This window comes from Neolamprologus multifasciatus, chromosome 23 (assembly GCF_963576455.1).
Source record: "Neolamprologus multifasciatus chromosome 23, fNeoMul1.2, whole genome shotgun sequence".
Classification (NCBI taxonomy): domain Eukaryota; kingdom Metazoa; phylum Chordata; class Actinopteri; order Cichliformes; family Cichlidae; genus Neolamprologus; species Neolamprologus multifasciatus.
In genome coordinates this window covers 10,331,173-10,351,584 of record NC_140460.1, presented here as the reverse complement: position 1 = coordinate 10,351,584, position 20,412 = coordinate 10,331,173, and the positions used below count along the sequence as shown (strand labels likewise).

Below are 20,412 nucleotides of genomic sequence, written 5' to 3'. Positions count from 1 at the left end.
AGGTGATGATTTTTGGTAGCCCTACTGAGACCCCAAATCTGTATTTAGATTTCTTGGCCCAGCTGTCACAAACCTGGGGGTCAAAGTGGACTCTGAACTGAAGCTTGACAGCCAGATTAAGGCCGTCATAAAATCAAGCTTCTTTCAGCTCAGGCAGTTGGCAAAAATAAAGCCAATTCTTTCAAGGCAGCACTTTGAGACAGTTATCCACGCCTTTGTTAGCACTCGGCTTAATTACTGTTATGCACATTATATTGGGGTCAGTGCTTCATACATTGCTCATCTACAGAGGGTGCAAAATGCTGCAGCCTGTCTTTTAACTAGTTTGAACACATTCCCCCTATTTTAGCTTCACTTCACTGGCTGCCCATTCCTTTTAGATTTTAAATTCTTTTATTTGCTTTTAAAGCCCTCCATGGCCTATCCCCATCTTATCTCTGTGAGCTGCTACAGCCTTATACACCCACCGCTCTCTCCGGTCAGCTGATAAGCTGAATGTACCAAGGACTGAGCGTAAACTTTAGCTGCTCCCAAACTGTGGAGCTTTAGAGATTAGGCAGGCCTCTTCTCTGCCTGTTTTTAAATCACTTCTGAAAACCCATCTCTTCACCCTGGCCTTTGACACCCTGTGAGATGTTGGTTTTTGTTTTTATTTTATTTATTTATTTTTAGTTGATTCTATGTTGTTTTATGTTGTTTTTTTTAAAATATAGGGCTGTTTTAAATTTAATGTGTATGTATTATGTGTTTTATTTTTGTTGCTGTTTCATTTTATCTATTGTTCTTAACTTATTTAATGTACAGCACTTTGGTTCTGTACTGGCTATTATAAAGTGTTTTATAAATAAAGTTGGATTGGCTTGAATCTGACATTTCCAGCAAAAACTGAAGGACATTGATCATCTTCACCAACACGCTGGGCTAATTTTTATTAATCAAAGTGAAATGTTAAACAGCATGACGAAAACATTATAATCACTGATAAGGTTTCTAATATAATTGATTGTATTTATGTATTTCATGTATGGAACAAAGTAAAAGTTGCTAAATGTCTTCATTTTAGCTTCAAGTGTTCCTGATCAGGTGCCAAAGACCAGTTTGGTTTGATAGAAGCGCTGACACTCTGATCCCTTTGCAGTTAAAGTGCTAGGTGCCATCATGCGAACATCCAAAGACCTCTCAAACCCCAACAACTGGATGCTGGATAGATTTCAATCACTAATGTTCTTCTTTACAGGCTGAGGACATCTGACTGATTGGATGGTGAAACAGGAAACAAACAAATCCACCAATGACCGGCAGAGAAAGAAGATCTGAGTCTGGATTAAATGCTGTGGAGAGATCTGAAATGGGAAAACATGCAAGAAAACTCTCAAACATCTGTAACTGAGACAGGTCAACATGTTCAGCCAGATGTGTGAGGATATGACCCTAATGCAAGAGGAGGAGGAACAGCTTCTAATGCAGTGTCTGTGAAGGGTTTCAGTCATCCAGGACATAGTCTAAGGAGCTTGAAAAGAAAAGTGTCTGGACTTTTTTAAGTTTCTTGAAGACATTTCATTCGGAAGCTTGTTCAGTTCTAAAATCAAATGGTGGAGAGTCTCAGATTTTAAGCCCTAGTGGGAGGATCGTTGACCAACTATTGATTATGTGCTTCATCGAATGAGCCAAGGTGTAAAAAAGGGTGTGGCTCATTATCAGTGGAGGTTTTGGGTGAAACCATGTGTAGGTGGCAGACAAAGGACAGAGAAGTATGAAAGAGGAGTGAAAGAAGTAGGGCTGGGTATCATCACTGATTTCTATAATTGGTTCGGTTCCGATTCACAAGGTCCAGATTAAATTTTGACCCAGACAGTAGAAATATTATAATTCTGATCATTTATCAGTACATATCCATATATTATGTATCTATGTATAAAAACAAAGTTGACACTTGTGAGACTTTGTCAGAGGTGTGAGCATCACAGCAGATGTCTGGCGTTTTATAGCAGAGAACCACCTTAAAAATATTCTGCAGTAGATCAAAAACTGAAGAGAAATATGAGTCAACATATGAAAATTACCTGCTGCTGAAGTGAAGCAGAGCAAAGTTACAGAGGTTTTATTAGAGACACAGCTAAGCAATCATTTGTAAAAGGTTCAATTTCTGAGGCTTTTATGTCAGAAGTCGACAGCACTGAACATAACAGTAGACTGGTGCGTAATTAAGCAGTGAATAATGCAGAAAACTGAGATTTTTGATGGTAAACTGGTCTCTGAGTACACTGAGAGAGAGAGAGCTGTACAGGAACTGTGATTTTATTGTAGTGGAAGCAAAACAGCCAAAGTAAGAGGGAATTAATGACGATGTTTATCAAACGTGAAGGGTAGTTTTGATCTTCTTTTGCTGCTGGTTCGGTGAATTTTGGTCAGAGCGGCATCTATGAGATGTCTGCGTTGGGTGAACGATCCGCACTTTGTGTTTACATCTTTGTGCAGAATCCATTTACCTGCTTTCATTTGCTGTTTTAGCTGTTTGGTGGTTGTTAAAATAGTTTTGTAAGCTTTCACCGTAGATTCTGGCGTTTATGGCAAAAATACATTTATATTTAAAAATCGATTCAGGATTCAATGAATTGATGTCGCGTTATTTAAGCTAAAATAGATTTGAATCGGAAAATTGATTTTTTTTAAAACCCAGCCCTAAAAAAAAGAAGCCATCTATGTCCACTGTGAACAACCATCTTTGAACAGAAGGCGGGGCTTATGACACCAACTGTCAGCCACATACAATCCAGTTTTGAGATCCTTCCCAGGTGCGTTAACACCCACTCACATATTGTGTCAGTTGATCTTAATAGGTCACATGATAGGGCGAGGCAAGGTCTCACAACTCTCAGATTAAATGTCTTCATCCTCCTTCTACTGCAGTGTTTACACACAGGAACGTCACATCATTATACCTGTCAAATAAATGAAAAAAGAATAAATAAATGTTTGTAAAATGATTTTACCTCCTCTGTACACACCAAGGCAGTCACACTTGTTTCCTCAGATCCTCTAAAAAAAGGCACAACAGGAAGTGATGGAAGAAAAAAATCACTGCAGGATTTCAGATTTTCTCAGCCTTCATCTTAGCAGCTGTCAAACAATTTCCAACCAATCGGAGGTGTCGACTGCAGACATTCGGTGTTTGGTTTTAATATGATTTTGTGACGATCTGAAGTTTAAAGTGAGCTCGTGAAAAATAATCAGGTTGCTGAATATTTGAACCTGATATTTGATCATTTTTCATCATGTGTTTACAGATTTGTGGCTCATACGAACTTCAGTCTACAAAAACACACTCTTAATAAAAGATGTTTGTTTTTTTTATTTGCAAAATGGCCATATTTGGAAGAGACGGTGGATTTATTAGCTAATGTGAGCTACTTTCAAACAGACTCACTGCTCAGCAGCATCCAGTCAAAATCCTTGAATTTCACTGTGCACCTAAACTGGAACTCAGACATCTTGGAGAGTCTGCTCGTACAATTAACAACATTATTATTATTGTGGTCAGATAGCAGCATTAAAAATGCTACATGCAGGGATTTCAGGTTATGGTACCCTGCTGTGGACACTTATGCTGAATGTGACACTGACATCTAAAACACTATTAAAGTCCTCTAAACATTTTACCTATTAATTGATTAATTTAGCCTAGTATGAAGGGGCAGCAGAAAAAGCTGTAAACGTATGGGAAGTACTAATTGTATGCCTCCTTCAAGCTGTCCAGTGGACTGGAGTCTTTGCCGGACTGATTCTGGCCTCCGGGCCTTATGTTTGGCACCCTTGCTGATGTAATCCACTAGTTCTCACAGTCTTTAACAGAGATGTTCAGCTCAGCCTCTCTCCGAATATCTTTTATACCGGTCATGTGACCAGTAAAACTGATACTGGGGTTTTCTTTGTCCTTGTTTAATTAAATCAATCCCTTATTAGGCTCTGGATTGTAGTTTGAGCAAAGACAACATGTAAAAAAAGGTTTTTGTGATTTTCCTGTTTGAACTGACAGTTTTCTTCCACCTACACATGTCTGACCTTTAATCTCCAACTTTAATCCAGTTTTCAATTTTTATAATGTGTTTTTCCCCTCATGTTGGTTTTTATTTATAGTTTGACATCTGGGCTCTTTTTATGTGAACACCTGTCACTGCTGGTTTAAATAAAGGTTGAAAGGCTCAAATGCAGCGTACCAGTTTAACTATGAACACAAATTAAATGTTTGAATACAGTTTGTTGATATTCAAATCTTGACTTTAAAAATGAGAGTAGTAAAAACATGAGATTATAAAACAAGTTAAACTGTGTCACATCTTCAAACACCTGATTACAGGAAGGAAAACACACCTGTCTCCTATTGAAAACACAAAAGCATTTACTTTCTGGGGTTTCTATGTCTGGACGATTGTGTTTTTGTGTGTTGATGTGTGTACAAAGTAATTCACCTGGAAAAGCTGCTGCACACCAAGTGGAACCTGAAATTTAATTCTTCTCTGGTTTTCAGGACCTGGACCCTGATCCAGGAAGCTGGATCAGCTAAAACTCTGAGTTTCTTAAGCCTGACTCTCCATCTTTGTAACGGAGAGCTCTGGAAATGTAATCTGATTACATTTACTGCAGATTCGCCATTTACATCCCTGTGATCAGTCATTTATCAGGCTGATCAGTGATTGATTATTGGTCACTATGATGGACAAATGTTGGATCTTGGTGTGAATATCTCAGTAAAAATGGATAGCTGAAATGACTTTCTAAACCAGACGAGTTTAAAGAAGCAGCTGCTGAAAGTAACAAGTGTAATCTAAAGGTAATCTGATTACATTTCGTGTTCACAGACAGATCCACCCATGTCAATGACTGTTAAACAACATTTTAAAGGTTCAAAGTCTGAAAATCACCTGAAACAGTCTCGGCACGTGACCCAGAATCACTCAGAAGGAATCATAGGCTCACACACAGGAAGTTTTCCAAAAACTTTTATTTTGTAGAAAAACAAATAAACAAAAAAAAACATCACAGTGTGTGTTTGTGTGTGTGAGTGCACTTATGTTGGTTTGGTGAGCATCTGGCTGGAGAAATCATACAAATCTTTGTTCATTTTTTTCAGAGTCTGAACTTCTTCTTCGAGCTCAGCGATTCTAACCTTCGTGTTCTCGCCATCACCAAACACCGACTGAAAACACAAACAAAAAACAAGCAATTACACATCACAGAAAAAAAAAAAAAATCTCTGTCATCTGTCTCCAAACATCGTCCTCTGCTTAACGAGCTCACCAAAATCACTTTTTTCCCGTCCCTTTAAATACAATACATGACTGATTCAGCACCAGATGATCCTGCCGCTAGGAGGTGTTTGCCCCCATTATCATCATCAACAGTACCAACAGTAACTGCAACTTCAACATGCTTTCTTTCTAGCGGCCACTCACTAGGGGGTGAAAGTTGTGGTTCTAAAAAGACTCAGTCCTGACATTAAGTTTCAAATGGAGGGTTTTTGCTGTACACTCGTTGGCTGATGACTTGTAATTGACAGGTTGTGAACCAGTCTGTCATAATCAGAACCTCCCATTAATCACCACATTTGGGTTGAAAACACGATGACGTTGGCAGCAGACACACTCATAACAAAGCTTCAAAGTGCTAATGATTGACAGCTGCTGTGTCACGTTGGTTACAAGCTAAAAATTAGCATTTTGGTTAAAGATGACCACGACTTCCTTCCAGGGATGCCGCAGACACCAGCCAACAGGTAAGAAACATGATTTCTGATCATCCTATGATGGACTAAGGTGGGGAAATATTTACCCAGCAACAGTAAATACTGTTATCTGATTGGCTGGGTTGAGCTGGACCCTAATTGATCTCCATATTACTTGCTGTTCCTAGAGTATTTAAAAGTAGACTGGGAAGCAGAGCCTTCAGTTTTCAAACCCTTCTTCTATGGAACCAGCTTCCAGTTTGGATTCAGGAGAGAGACACTGTCACCAAAGCACTTGCTCATAGGGGGTCAATATGATTGGTGAGGTATTCTGTTTTCTTTCAATTATAGTAGGGTCTTTACATTACAATATAAAGCACCATGAGGTAGATGTGTGCAATATATCAAGTTTTTCCACATACAACGGTTAAAGTGGCTTTATTGCAACCATCGAGTATAAATTGCCATGGCAATATTAAGCTGTCTGCATATAATTCACTGAGATTTTTTTCTTCACACACATTGCCAATGCATCATTAACCCCCACCCCACCCCAAAATGTTCTACCTGCCACACTGGGCTGAGCATGCGCATTTATATACTACTAGACAGGGAAAAATATAGCGACAGCTGGAGTTTCAGACTCGCTGTCATTTGGATTTCACAAGGACAATGCTGCACAAAATGCAGTAATTTGCAAAAACATGCCGTAAAACTACACAGGTCAACAATTTTATTTATTTATTTTTTTTGCAATCATCAGAAACCACAAAACACTTTTCTAAACTGTTTTTTCATGCTGATTTCAGGTCTGCTTTCAATATTTTTTCAGTTACATCAGCCAGATAATTTTGAATTATGAGTAATATTAGTTTGCAATGGACCTCCACGCAGTTTTTATTAAACAGGCACCAATCAAGCAACTGTTTCAATATTTTCAGTCAGATAGGCGCACACTGTGGCATAGATATAAGCTACCACTGTTTCTTCAAAAAATCCTTAGCATATGATTTTTTTGTGCACACTGTGTCTGGATTGTCGGGGTCCAGCAGTAGTCTGCCATCATGCTCTCATTCCAGAAACTGAATGTCCTGATGAAAACGCTCTCCCTGTTCATCACTCACCATGCCAACATTTTCTGGAAAGAACTTGAGGCCTGAGTGCAGGAAGTGTATTTATTTTCAATGACATGCGACAGCCCAGTTTCTGGTAGGAATCAAGCAGAAGCTGAACTCCTTCCATGTATGCAGAAAACTTGTGGATGCCCAGAAAGTTTTTGCAGAGCCACTTCAATTCCTCCCAAGCTTTGAACTCGGCTGTTGAGAGAGATTGTTTGAAGCCTTCATTCTGCAAAATGGACTTGATCTGTGGACCTATAAATAAACCTTCATTCATTTTTACACTGCTTATGTTTGGAAACCTTTCAGTGGGGTACTGAAAACTGCATGCATTCCCTTTGCCTATGGCCTCGGCAAGATTCTTCATCAAGCCTAGCTTGATATGGGAGAAGCGGCAAAAATATTTTACGCGGCTCAACCAGAGGCAGAAACTCGATACTGCTTTTTCCTGGCTCATAGGCATCTCTTGGCTGCCAGTCACCCTTGACATAATGTTCCGCAGTAGATCGGCTGTCCCACAGGCACAGGAAACAGCAGTATTTGGTGAATCCTCCTCGCATTCCCGTCAACATACCAATCACCTTCAGATCACCACCGATGATGTTCCACTAATGAGTTTTATACCCAAATGATTCAAGCAGTGTCTTCATGTTGTCATAGGACTCCCTTAGATGAACAGAATGGGCAATCGGCACACTTGGTTTGGCATTTCCGTTATGGAGTAGGAGTGCCTTCGAGCTTTTTTGTAAAGAATGAAAAGACACCATTTAGTTGGAACATGCTGAAGAGTCTGTTGATGTCATGACAATGGCACATTGAGCGGTCAGTTGTGAAGACCGCTGTCAAGTTATGACTTCAACTATGACTGTAGTGAGTTACAGTGACACCCTTGGCAAACAAATGCTTCTGCTTAAGCCTCGAAGCAAGAAGTTCTGCTTTGTCTTTCGACAGATTTAGATCACGAACGAGATAGTTTAGCTCTGCTTGTTTAAAAGTCTCTGGTTCTGAATCTTCATCAGCCAAAACGGATCTGATGGCTCTGGATTGTAACCAGAGGCACCTTGACCGTTTCCTCGTCACCTTCTACAGAAGCGAATCCATCATGTGGCAGCACAGGAACAGGCCTTATTGCAGAATCCAGGCTGGTGTATACAATTTTGTGCTTATTTTTGAATGAGAATGCTGTTGTATTCACACGGCAGAAATAGCAATTGTTGAGATGATCTTGTGGTTCCTGCCACACCATTGGGATTGCAAATGGCATTGCTGCCTTTCACAGATTTAGCCAGTGCTGCAGTCCATTGGAACAACTGTTGCAGATGACATGTTGAGCCCAAGATTTATCCTGGTCACCCAGAGGGCAGCCAAAGTACAATTTGTATATCTTCTTAAGGTCTATAGTAATCGGGAGGCATGCTTTTGTCTTGAATGAATCACACACATAAGAGCAACTGTCTGGATGATTAATACAATCTAGGCACGGTAACAACTGAAATCAATTGCAATTAATGCCGTATGTAACATAAAACACAGGGAACTGTCGTTAAATCTGGTTACATGCTTAGGCTAATTATACCAACTATTATGCAATATAACTAGCATTATCACAAAAACTGTGCGTGCTAGGGAAAAACTAAACACAGATTTGAAATCAGCATGAAAAACACTACAAAACCCAGTGTTGTCCAAAATGAAGACTGTTTTAAACTCTGCATGTGAACGTCTCCCCACACAAAGAAAACCAGCTTTGATACCTGTAACTGCTCTTGGTCAGTCGTTTTTATACTGACTGTCTAGACCTTTGTTTCTGTTGATCATTATATTTTTTATTTTACAAATTTTAAATGTTTTAAGCACAAAAGTTTGTTTTATTTTTACTCGTGAATTCTTGTTTGATGTTTTTGTTGCTGTGATCTTGTGTTTGTTTGTTAAAAGGTCTAGTGTTGACCACCGAAAGAGACTTAACTGTCACAGGATTGTCATTTGTTAAAAACCTCTGTGTACAACGGATGGTTAAAAAACATAGTTAAATAAACCATTTTAATACAAAAAATATGAATGAAAATATGAAACCACTGAATTGTCGATGTGAATGAGTGTACCGATGCAGTGTTAGGCACTATATGGTTGATAATAACATTTGTTTTTGTAGGTTATTTAAACATATCATGATATATATCGTGCAAAATAGATTTTCCTCATATCGCCGACCACTACCTTCAGGTGACTGTTGTTGTGATTTGGCGCTGTATAAATAAAACTGAATTGAACTGAGGCAGTCTCAGAGTCTGAACTTTGACCCCACGCTCCAGACACACACAGGGCTGACCAATAGAGCTGCCAGCTTCACACCATCTCAGGCCACCATTGCTATCAATAATCAATAAGACTGACAGGAATGCCAGGCTCACAGTCAGTTTGTCTCTGACCCTTGGCCAGTTAAACTGTGGGATTGTCAGAGAATGCAAACCAACACTCGATGAAACCTCGGCCCCTCTCACCTTTTCAGTCACGGCGTTCATCAGCGAGTTCAGCGTGTCAGCTTTCTGCAGGTACGTTTCCTCCTCCTCCTGTAAACAAACAGAAAAACCTCTTCAAAGTAAAACCTGCAATGTATCAGCTTTAAGTGAGATGTGCAGATTGTCACTTTAAAATAAAACTGAAATCTTCCACCATAATTACAAAAATTATTTAGCAATAAAATTTAGCACTGCTGTGTGAATGTGGTGATGAAAGACATCTAAAATTTTATGTCTTGAGAACTGATTAACTAAACGATGTTAAACACTCCAAACAGGACTGACGATGTTAGCAGGCACGCTGGTGACAGAGCACTCTGACCTGTCAGGCAATCAAAGCTGTAAATATTGATATTATTGCTTACCCACTGAGACGCCAGCAAACACACGCATTTTTCAAACCCATTGTCATTACAGCAGAGTGTGTGTTTGTGTCTCAGCCTGTATTAGATTCTGTCTCATTAGCATAAACTGCTCTGAGGATGCTTATGAAAGTTTCCCTCTCATTGTGTATGCATTTGTGCATGTCTATGTCACCTTCCTCCTTCAGAGGGATCGATGTGGTTGAGCTGCAGCTTCATGTTTTATTTAAACGTTTCCTTGAATTGTGTTTGATCTTTCCATCTTTACGTTCAGCCTTCACCTGCACAGCTCCTTTGTTCACCTGTGTGTGTGTGTGTTTTCATTTCTATCCTGTCATGTCGGAATTTCTTGTTGTTGTGGCTCCCATCTATGAAAATAAACTGCTCAGACATTCTTTTGGTTTTTACTTCCATAAACAGGCAGCTCAAATATGGAAGACACTAGGAAGAAAGGCAGCACTCACCTGTGTGTGGAGCCTGAGGCGGACACACACCTCCCCCGGCTCACCGCCGTCGCTCTCGGAGGCATGCAGGTGTCGGCTGAAGCGTGGCAGAGGGACGGCGGGCCGACTGTCAGGCAGGAACATATTAGCGGGAGCTGGCGTGATGATGGCGTTTGTCACTGGCCCTAAACACACAAACAGGAAGTGATGTCGTGGTGCTCAGGAAGTGTCATTTGTGGATGGAGAGACATAATCACTACAGAAGAAATTTTGCTTCCTGTGTAAATTCTACATCACGCATGATCTTGTGCTAACCCCACATCGCTCATGACATCATCAGCTCATTAACCATTAGGTCATAGGTATGAACAGGAACCGGCTAATCAGGGGCCAACTGACCAGAGACATTAGCTGAATGACAATGACCCCTAAGGTGATGAGTGCACGTGAGTTTCCTCGGTGATTCACGGGTGTAAATGGCGACATGTCCAGGGTGAATGCTGCCTCTTGCCCCATGGCAGCTGGGATAGGCTCCGCCCCGCTGGGGTGATAAAGATGATGTAGGGAGCTCCTGAAGGTCAAAACTGTTTCTTCTTCTTTCGTGATAGCTCCACGGTGTTGTTTAAATAAGCTGTTTGTTTTTGAATAACATTGAAGCCATGTTTACATCACTTCCTGTCATCTTGGCTTTCAAGAACATATCAGTCTCTTAGATGAAACAGGAAGCAAGTCAGTGATGTCATGTAACCAGGCTGAAACTGTACCGACCTGAAACATGCAAATGATGACAGCCTGCAGATTAGAAAGTCACTTAGGTGAAACAAAATTAGGGTTTTTTGCTTACTTGTTTTGTAACCTACACTAAGCCTACACTTGAAGCCACTGAGGTTTTCGTTGGCGGGAGTGACGCGATGCCGCTGTTATTCCACTTCCAGCAGTTGTATTTGTTGTTCCACAGTTCTCTTTATCCAACATCATTTATCATAACAGTGTCACAATCTGTTTGCTCCTTCCGAATAACAACACCTGGAGCTAATTATGTGTATCTACCTTAAATACATTCACATAAACACACCATACCATAAAACAAAAAAGGTGACCCCTAGCAGCAGACATAAGGTAACAACTAGGTAACAACATTATACCGGTATTACCATGAACGGTATGATATGGCCCAATATCATACCGTTCATGGTAATACCGGTATAATGTCCGGCAACGATAAGAAAATGAAATATCGCGATAGAATATGGGTAAAACGCCCATGCGCAGTGCCTTTGTTTTCATACGCACATGGCGGAAAAAGTGAGCCGGCAACGGAGAATGAGAAGGGTGAAAGTGGATCGTTGAATGAAACAGATGAACCAGAATTGGTTTGTAAAAATGCTGCAACTTCAGTGGTGTGGAACGTTCCACACCACTGAAGATAAACAACAAAGCACTATTTTTGGTAGAGCATGCAAGCGGGCCGTCGTTATTACCATGTTTTTTGGAAAATATGGCACACTTGAAATCAATCCTTTGATTTTTCTGAAAATTGCCAGTGCCCCTTATAATCCCGTGTGCCAGTAAACACAATTCTGGTTGTGTTTACTGACCTCGAAACAATTTTCTGTAGTACACGGTGCTCGAAAATCTGTCAAATGTTTTAGTACGACTTTGCTAAGCTACGAAGTCGCACTGCTTGATGGATTGTCAGAGCATTACGGCTATCGTAGGCAGGAGCCTTGCGGAGTGATACATATTGTGCTTCAACATAAACAAAAACGAATTGTTGGTTTCCTGCACGTGCTCAGTTCTTATCTACTGATGTTCGTTGGTCTGCTCTCAGCAGCTCCTTCGGCTGATAAAACCTTAATTGTCCTGCAGTGTTTCCTCATTCGGCACACTGACAGAACCTCTCTCGAGCACCAGAACAGAACAAGAAGAGACGAGTGGGCCTGACCTGACCATCTGACCATCAAACATTCATTACATCAACTTCATCAGATGTTCCTGCTTGAAGTTAGCTTAAACTTTTACACACAGCCTCATTGACAAACCAGGACTTCACCTCCACCACCTGATTGCATACTGTATGTCAGCTCCTCTGGGACTAACACAATATCAACATGTGTTGACCCATAACCAATACGCACTGACGACCATCAGTTTTTGATCACACCCAAACAAACCTCTTCTGTCACAAAGGCCTTGGCCCGTGTGACAGAAGAGGATGCTGGAGAGGGAAGATGGAGGCAGATTATCCTTCCCTGAAGGGAGCATGAGAAAGGAGGAGGAGGAGAAGAAGCTGTCCACTGTCACTTGACATTTCCATCACAGGTGCCTTTGATTTGGTGTTCTACAAATGAAGAGTATTAAAAACTGAAAATAGAGCAAAGTGTCTGAGTTTGTGAAGGACATTCAGAGAAACTTGTGTGAAATATTAAAGTTCTTCTGGTTCATCAGTAAAATATTCAAGCTGCTGCACTCAAGTCACATTAGGAGGAGCTGATGGACATCAACAGATGGTGATCACCTCAATAACACATGACTGCATCTGCGCTCTGCAGCAAGGGCAAGCTCACTTTGTTCCTAAAAGCTGCCAGGTCACATGACCTACATGATCATTTATCAATGAGACTCATGAAGCAGACGGGATTATTAAGATCCCGAAATTCATCACGATTCTGATTAGCACCAGGTAAATCACACCACTGATGTGTTTGGTCCTGATGAAGGCTACCTATGACCGGTTCTCTGTCAGGCATGTCTGACCTCAAGTTTTCAGACCTCGGCTAATTTTGCCGCGATCGCTGCGTCAGTCCCTCAGACAGCTGCGATCTGCACAAACACGTTCAGGTGTTTTTGTGGGAAGAACGGAAACAGGAGGATCTGCGTGTGAATGAACTGAGCGCGTTCTGTCAGTCGCAAACGTCTCTGAAATGTGGCGCTTTGTTCCCAACGGGTGGTTCTAGCAGCAGCAAGTTGGCGTCCAGTGCCATAAAGATCTGCACAGATGAATGAAAATCATGGAATATTCCAGACCAATGTCCAGTCAGGGTCCGCCGTGAAGCAGTTAAATAATCCAATCATCATCACTGGCAAAAACAATTGAGGTCAAAACATTCAGAGGTCAAAGGTTAAATAACAAGGTCCATGGTGGCTCTCCTCCACCTATTGAAGATTCCTCTGGCTGCTGATTGAGACAAGGACACTGTGTGTGTGCGTGAGAGAAAGTGAGAGAACCAGTTTAAAGTGCCATCTGCAACCACGGTGACCACGGGTCCTCTGAGAAACTGTCCCACTGCAACTCAACCTGTCATCAACACTCATCCATCAGCTGCAACAGCCAATCAGGTCAGGACAAACACAGGAAGTGGAATGGCACCTTTAATCTCCTCTGCTTCCTTCACTTGCAGCCAATCAAAAGGAGCGGATCTGAGCGAGGCGTGCTCCATCAGTAAATCTGCCGCCACGCTGACATGCTGCCAGACTCATTTCACGCCAACAGAAGCTCCAAACCGCAGCGCGTGGGAGCGGATTTACTGCATCTGCCTCCACCTTCAGTCCTCCATAACAGCCCTCTATAACAGCCGTCTGCACCTCCACCTCACCACTCTGTATTCACGCCGCCTTCAGCGCCTCAACTCACTGTCACTCTAACTTCCTGTCTGGGGACTTTTACAATTAATTTCTCTGAGATTAGCTCGAGGATCTGTTTAAGAGCCTGAAGGATGACAAATCGCTCGGGAGATGACAAAGCAGCTGAGCTGACTGACACGCCTGAGCCCCGAAACAGGAAGTGGCTCATTTAGACACAGACAGAAACAAGCGAGCTGACCTCACCTGTTCACTCTAAACAGCTTTTTTATCACCTGTACTCAGGTAGCAGCTTCACCTCTAGCAGCCGCTTCACCGTGCTCCTCGCTGTGAGACCAGCCGGCGGCAGAGTCTTTCAAAGGTTAATGTGAAACTGGTCCGACTGCAGCAGCTACTGAAGATGTTTTATCTGCTCAGAAAACAGTTTACAGCAGACTGAAAACCACGGCCGTGTGACCACGACTCAGAGTCTGTTCACCTGAAGGTTTCCCATGAGGAGTTGAGCCACGCCCACCACGCCCCCTCCCCACCAGAGCAAATCTTATGCTTAGCGATTCTGAAATCTACCCACCCATCCATCCAGCCATCCATCAACTTTTCCATTATCCACCTCATCTTTGACCTAGAGCACCAGACACATAATGTGCCAATTTAAAATATGGACACAGGTCAAACAGAACCACAATAACAAGCTGTTTGATTGGCTCCTAGGTTAGCATGACGCTAAATGTTTAATACTCTAAAGTTTGTGATTAAAATACTTTCAAACACTGCTCTGGCTCATCGATCAGCCAGAGCAGGCGATTCCAACACCAGATCAAGTATAAAAGCAGTTGCTGAACCAGGTTTACACCTGCAGTCTGTCTTGGGGGTTCAGTCCCCAGGCATGTCAGTGCCTTGGTGCAGCTGATAGCTCATCTGATTTCAACTAAGCTGCCGCTCCTCAATAAAACCAATCCCTGAGAGACTATGCTCATTGTGAGAAACTCCACCAGCAAAACATAATGACCGCCAGGTCACCTTGCAGGTGAGCCGAAAGAAGCTCAGACATAGATTTCAAAATGAAAGTGTTTATAAACCTTAAAAAGCAGCTTAAATATTTTTGAGCTTTTATATGAAAGTCAATGATACAATGATTCAAGGTGAAACAAAGTAAATGTGTGTGTCTACCACTGAGTCTCTGCATGACTGCTACCATTTATTGAAGGGTCATTCTGATATTTATGAGATTTTATTTTGAAAAGCCATAAAAACTGGCATCACTTACAGTCCCTGATGAGTTTTAAAAAGTCTAGCACACTTCCTGTAACACCTGTTAGTCATTTAAACCTTGAATGACATGTCTATGATAAAGAAAGGCTTTATTTTCTCCAAGATTTCCTCCCAGTAAAACAAAGGCAAAGGGGGGTTCAAAGCTGAGGGAAAGTTAAACATTAAAATGTAGGTGGAATGATAATAAGAACAATAATTGGTGCTGATGCTGTTATTTAATTAAAAACTGTAAATCTCTAGAGGACCCGCAGGCTCTGTTTTAACACATAGTTTAAGGGTTTCTCTCAGAAGGGTGTCCTCACTCTTACATCATAAATAAAATCCCCGAGCAGTGAAACTCAGGAGGTTTGTACTGAAAAGTCAGAGCAGAATTCCTGCTTGTTGTGCTAATTATCCCCCACTCAATTACACATATTGATCGTCTGCTTGGCTCCGGCTGCTGGAATTACACTAATGGTCCAAATGTGGTCCAGAACGACAGATAAATCAGACTGAGTGTGTTAGAGCCTGAAGGGCTGCCAACACACTGCAGACACTCTGAGGAAACACCCTCAGCTGGTTCGGAGCCTCTCACCTGGATGTCATATCGATATTCCACTAAACCAGGGCTCTCTTAAATGAGCCGTGGGCCAATCCAGGCACTGTCATCTCATTGGAGGGCCACTTTAGTGTTCAAGTAGTACAAAAAAAAACAAACAAGAAAACACAAATCCACAAATATTTCAGAAAATGTTTTGTTTGTTTGTTTTTTTATTTCAAATATTGTATAACAAGACAACTTTTTTCTTCACTCTTTAACTAACTGAAGCCTTTCATTTAACTACCAAATAAACACATTGGTCCTCTCTTTCTGGCCACACATGGCAGCACTTCTGCTATCATTTTGTTCGTATTCAACAATACAAAGTGGCACCGCCACTTTGAGACCCCTGCACTAAACAAACCTATGAAAGACACTTATCACATCAACTGCTTCATGAGCTGAAGGAAAGTTTTTTCTTTTTTAATACCATAAATCTGCAGTTCATCTACCGTCCAGCATAGGCAGCAGTGAGTCTATCTCTATGTTAAAATTAACAAGTTTACAACCAGATACAAAAACTGGTTTAGCCACTAAAGATAATTTCTCTTTTCACAACAACTGTACAGGTGAAGAATGTTTTTAGAAAACAACGGTTTGCATTATTGGGGGCGTGGCCTCTTTGATTGCAGACAGCTAGCCACCTGTCAAAGCTTCACCAAAAGCCTAATTTTACTGAGTGTGGATGTTAATGTAACGCAAGTATGCAGATTAGTTGCTAATATAACTTAGCTCATCTTAAAAACTGTCAGATTATTTCATCTGAGCACAGCGCCCCCCATCAGTAGCACTGATAACTGCAGGTGGTGAGTCTTCAAGTTTTCATTGAATGCCGTTTGTTTACTGAGATACTCCTGAGATCATTGCATTTAATTTAATACTATCAAACATAAAAGAAAATCATTGAAACTGTCAGTCAAATGTGGGCTGCTGAAATGAAAGCTTCCATGTTTTGCGATGTCACAGAAATTATTTATCTTATCTCTATCATGATAATTCCTTTCTTCTGCGAGTCAGCTTCCTGTCTGTGGTTCTCTTACAGACTTTGATCATAATTCAGCTGCTGATGATTTGTCTCAGCAAAAAATCTCAGGATTGTAGTGAAGATGAATCTCTGGGAGGTAAAAGCAGCAGTTAAATGTCAGCACTGCAGATGGGCTGCCTCGCAATAGCCTTCTTGTATGGCCATCACACTAATCCAGCCCACCAGCTCTTCCCAAAAGTTCCTTTTTAGTTGAACAACAAAAATCCAGCAGCTCAATTAGAGAACACATCAGGAAGCGACTCTGACGCATCACACCAAGGACACCGTCCAAACAGCTGATCTATGACATCAGGAAATACCTGGCGACTACAACAGTAACCTACAGCCACATGAATGGACAGCTTGCCACGCCATAGAGTTGGCAGCTTCATGTTTATTAGTTGAAAAAATGTAAAGAAAACCTGCAGTTTGCAGGAACGCCACAAAGACAACTCAACTGAGCCATCAAAATTTAGGTGGAATGATAATAATAACTGGTGCTGATGCTCAGTTATTTAATTAAAAGCTGTAAATCTCTAGGGGACCCGCAGGCTCTGTTTTAACACATCGTATAAGGGTTTCTCTCGGAAGGGTGTCCTTGCTCTTACATCATAAATAAAATCCCCGAGCAGTGAAACTCAGGAGGTTTGTACTGAAAAGTCAGAGCAGAAGACAACTCAACTGAGCCACTGATGTTTGTGACTGAAAATGCTGTCACGCTCAGGTGTACGGTTCAATGCAGCATGGTGTGTTCAAGTGTCACTGTGTTTTTTATTCAAGTACGATGTGTTCAGGGGCCCTCAGAGCTGTCAGTGTCTCCCCGCAGCCCCTCGGGGTAATGAGTCCTGAGATGAGGTGGCGGCAGCAGAGAGAGGTGGTCTCGCCTCGTCGCCTGCAGGAGTGGTGCTCTGCTGTCAGATGGATGTTTCTTTATAACAGTCGCAGATCTGACACGCTGAGAGACGGCGGAGGAGGCAGGAGAACTCGGACTGATGCACACCTCCCCCTCCTCGCTTCTCATGAACTCTTCATGAACCTCTCACTTTATTTGGTTTATTTCACAGCAGCTCAGATAATCAATCTCGCGCGCACACACACACACACACACACAATGTGTTCGATAACAGTGATGGGATGCAGCGTCTCCTCTGAGCTTAGCATCTGTAGACGGATCTCAAATGACGTCTCTGAGGATCACGTGATGCTGAGCCAATCACAGCATCTCAGATCAGAGACCTCTGCACCGACTTGCCTCAGTCAAACCCAACCATCAAATGATCTACTTCCTGTGAGGCATCATTGTTCTCACCATAATCAAATGAAACAAAATAACTGATTAAAAATGGCGAGGAGATGTCTGAGGACCGCCTTCTGTTCCTGTGTTCTTCCTGGGTGCTCCAGGGTCCTGGAGCCATGTGAGTTTACATTTTTAACAAAGTGATAGACAGCGACCTATCCAGGTGCGTCCCACCTCTCGCCTGTTGTCTGTGCCCAACAGAGGGCGCTGGTTTCTGTGAAGGTCATCAGCATGATGCCTACAAACAAACATCTGCATGTTAATCAGTGACATCACTATGATGTCACACTGATCGTTCTTCACTCAGTTAAAAAGGCTCAGCTTCAGCCTGGATTCAACTCAGGTTCGCTCCACCTGTGACATACCTGCAGCGCTACCTGTCTGACACTGGTTTCCTCATAGACCAGTGCTGAGGGGAGCACATTGGTCATGTTTAGTGAAGCCAGGTTAAATATTCTTCAGCAGCAGGTGAGGTTTGAGATGGCAGGAATTATGTTCTATGGTGTTTCATCACGCTGATGAGTCCGACTCTGCACACGTCAGGTAAAATCATCAGACGGGCTGAGAGCGAGCACCTCCTCTCGCCTTTTTGTGAGGAGCTGAATCTGCTCTGCTGAGACGAATCCTTTTGAGGCGTTGTCGTCATGGAGGATGAAGCTTTCTCTTTAAATTCACTCTGGCTCTTTGTGAGCAGAAACGTGACCGGGAGGGGGGGGGGTGAGCTGCGCATCCGGCCAAAGCAGGGATTACGGTCGCTGACGGCCGTTTGAAGTGAGACGAATTTGGCGCGGAGGATTTGGTTAATTACAAAATGTCAGTCACGATCACGGCGGGGAGGTCCCTTCTCGTGTTCCTGTCAGAACCACACCGCCGCTCATCATCAAGCAGACACCAGAGGAGGAGACAGCACCGCCAGCGTCACCACTCATTAATAACCCAGCAGCAGCTGGAGGAGGCATTTAAACAGCACCTCCCTGAGGTGACAGCTTAAAAGTGCAGCTTCCGTTGACCCACATGGAACCAGAAGTAGATCTCAAGCTGAGATTTCTTTTGAGCAAGGCAGCACAGATAGAAAAACTCTCAACCCTGATGATGTCACAGGGTGCGGGACTTACCTTTGTGTGTGAGGCAGCGGATGCTCTGTTTACTCTGAATGTCCCACAGTCTAACCGTTTCATCGTGTGACCCTGACAGCAGCAGAGTCCCGTCCATCGACACTGAGAGACACGTCACCATGTTCCTGAGGAGAACACAGAACCACGATCAATAAAGTTAATAAACCCTAATCAACAATCATCCTGAACCTTGATCATTGAAGTTAATCCACAGTAAACACTTGTTAGAAGGGCTTCCTCTGACCTGTGTGTTATTCACTACCATCTGGATTATTTCACCAATGGAGACAAGAGCTCTTCATCACACGTGTCGTTTTCCCCACACCTGTTTTCAGTTTATGGTCATTCATGTTTCCTACCACACCCACTGCTTGGCGAGCTTGGAATTAATGAAGAGACAGCCCACCACCATTTATCGCCGTGATGTCACACCTCAGCCCAAGCAGACTCCCACAAGTCTGACGAGAAGCACCGTGAAAACATGTGGACAATATTCTGCTGTGATAAAGAACTGGTCGGCTGGCATGGTCATATCCTGTTGAGCATGTGACGGTCTACATGTTATTCATTTATTTTCAAACATGGAGATAAAACTGTTTGTACAACACATGAAGTTTCTTAATTTTCTGCTACTCATATTATGCCCCAGCCACACTCCGTCTGAAGCCCCGCCCCACTTGTTCTAACTTTGTGCTTAAACGTCGTGACTGTTACAGACGATGAAGGTTAATTATCGGTGGACTCGCTGACCTCCAAACGCTCGACGTGATCACCAGCGCCGCTCCTCGCACCGTACCGGAAACACAATTTGTTCCACACACATGAAAATACTCGCACTTCCTGTCACCGCCACAGAGAAATGCTTGGTGCCAGATTAAACTCATTGAAGCAATCCCATCCTTTCTACAGATTTTCACACTCTGCTTTCAGTGAACAAGACTTTTACTGCAAAAGGAACAGGAAATGACCCAGGGCTATCCGCTGATATAAATCTTTACAGACAAATTTCCATCTTGTCACACAGTGGAAATTTGTGTTTGTTTTATTCTGATTTTAGCGTTTATTTGTATGTGTAGTATTGATGTTATTTGCATCATTTTTGTGCTTTGCATAATGTTGTTATAATCCACTGTGGAATGGTTGGACAATCTGTGGAGGTGTGGGTGGGCCCTGAGGTGGCCTATCAGCGGTTGAACAGACTTGTTAAAAGAAAAGGACAGGCACAGGCTCGAGAGGAAGGAGGAACCAGGCGTGGGAGAGAAGGACATGCTACCGGATCGCCAGGTGAAACGGCTTCCAATGTTGTTTGCCGGGTGCAGCCGTGTTGGGAGAGGGTCACCGTGGCTATTAGCCAGGCCAGCTTCACGGATGACGTTTC

At 42.4% G+C, this 20,412-nt stretch overlaps 1 protein-coding gene across 1 annotated transcript in view; it reads right to left on the bottom strand.

Annotated features, from left to right (window-relative positions):
- Window positions 1-715: 715 nt before the first annotated feature.
- wdr18 (WD repeat domain 18) overlaps window positions 716-20,412 on the bottom strand; it is a 25,097-nt gene continuing 5,400 nt past the window's right edge. Inside the window, exons 7-10 of the mRNA XM_085151741.1 lie at window positions 19,035-19,159; window positions 10,186-10,349; window positions 9,342-9,410; window positions 716-5,197 (exon numbers count right to left, since the gene is read on the bottom strand). Of these exons, the coding sequence (XP_085007867.1) occupies window positions 5,069-5,197; window positions 9,342-9,410; window positions 10,186-10,349; window positions 19,035-19,159 (487 nt within the window). The 3' untranslated portion in view covers window positions 716-5,068. The remainder of the gene's footprint in view (window positions 5,198-9,341; window positions 9,411-10,185; window positions 10,350-19,034; window positions 19,160-20,412) is intronic.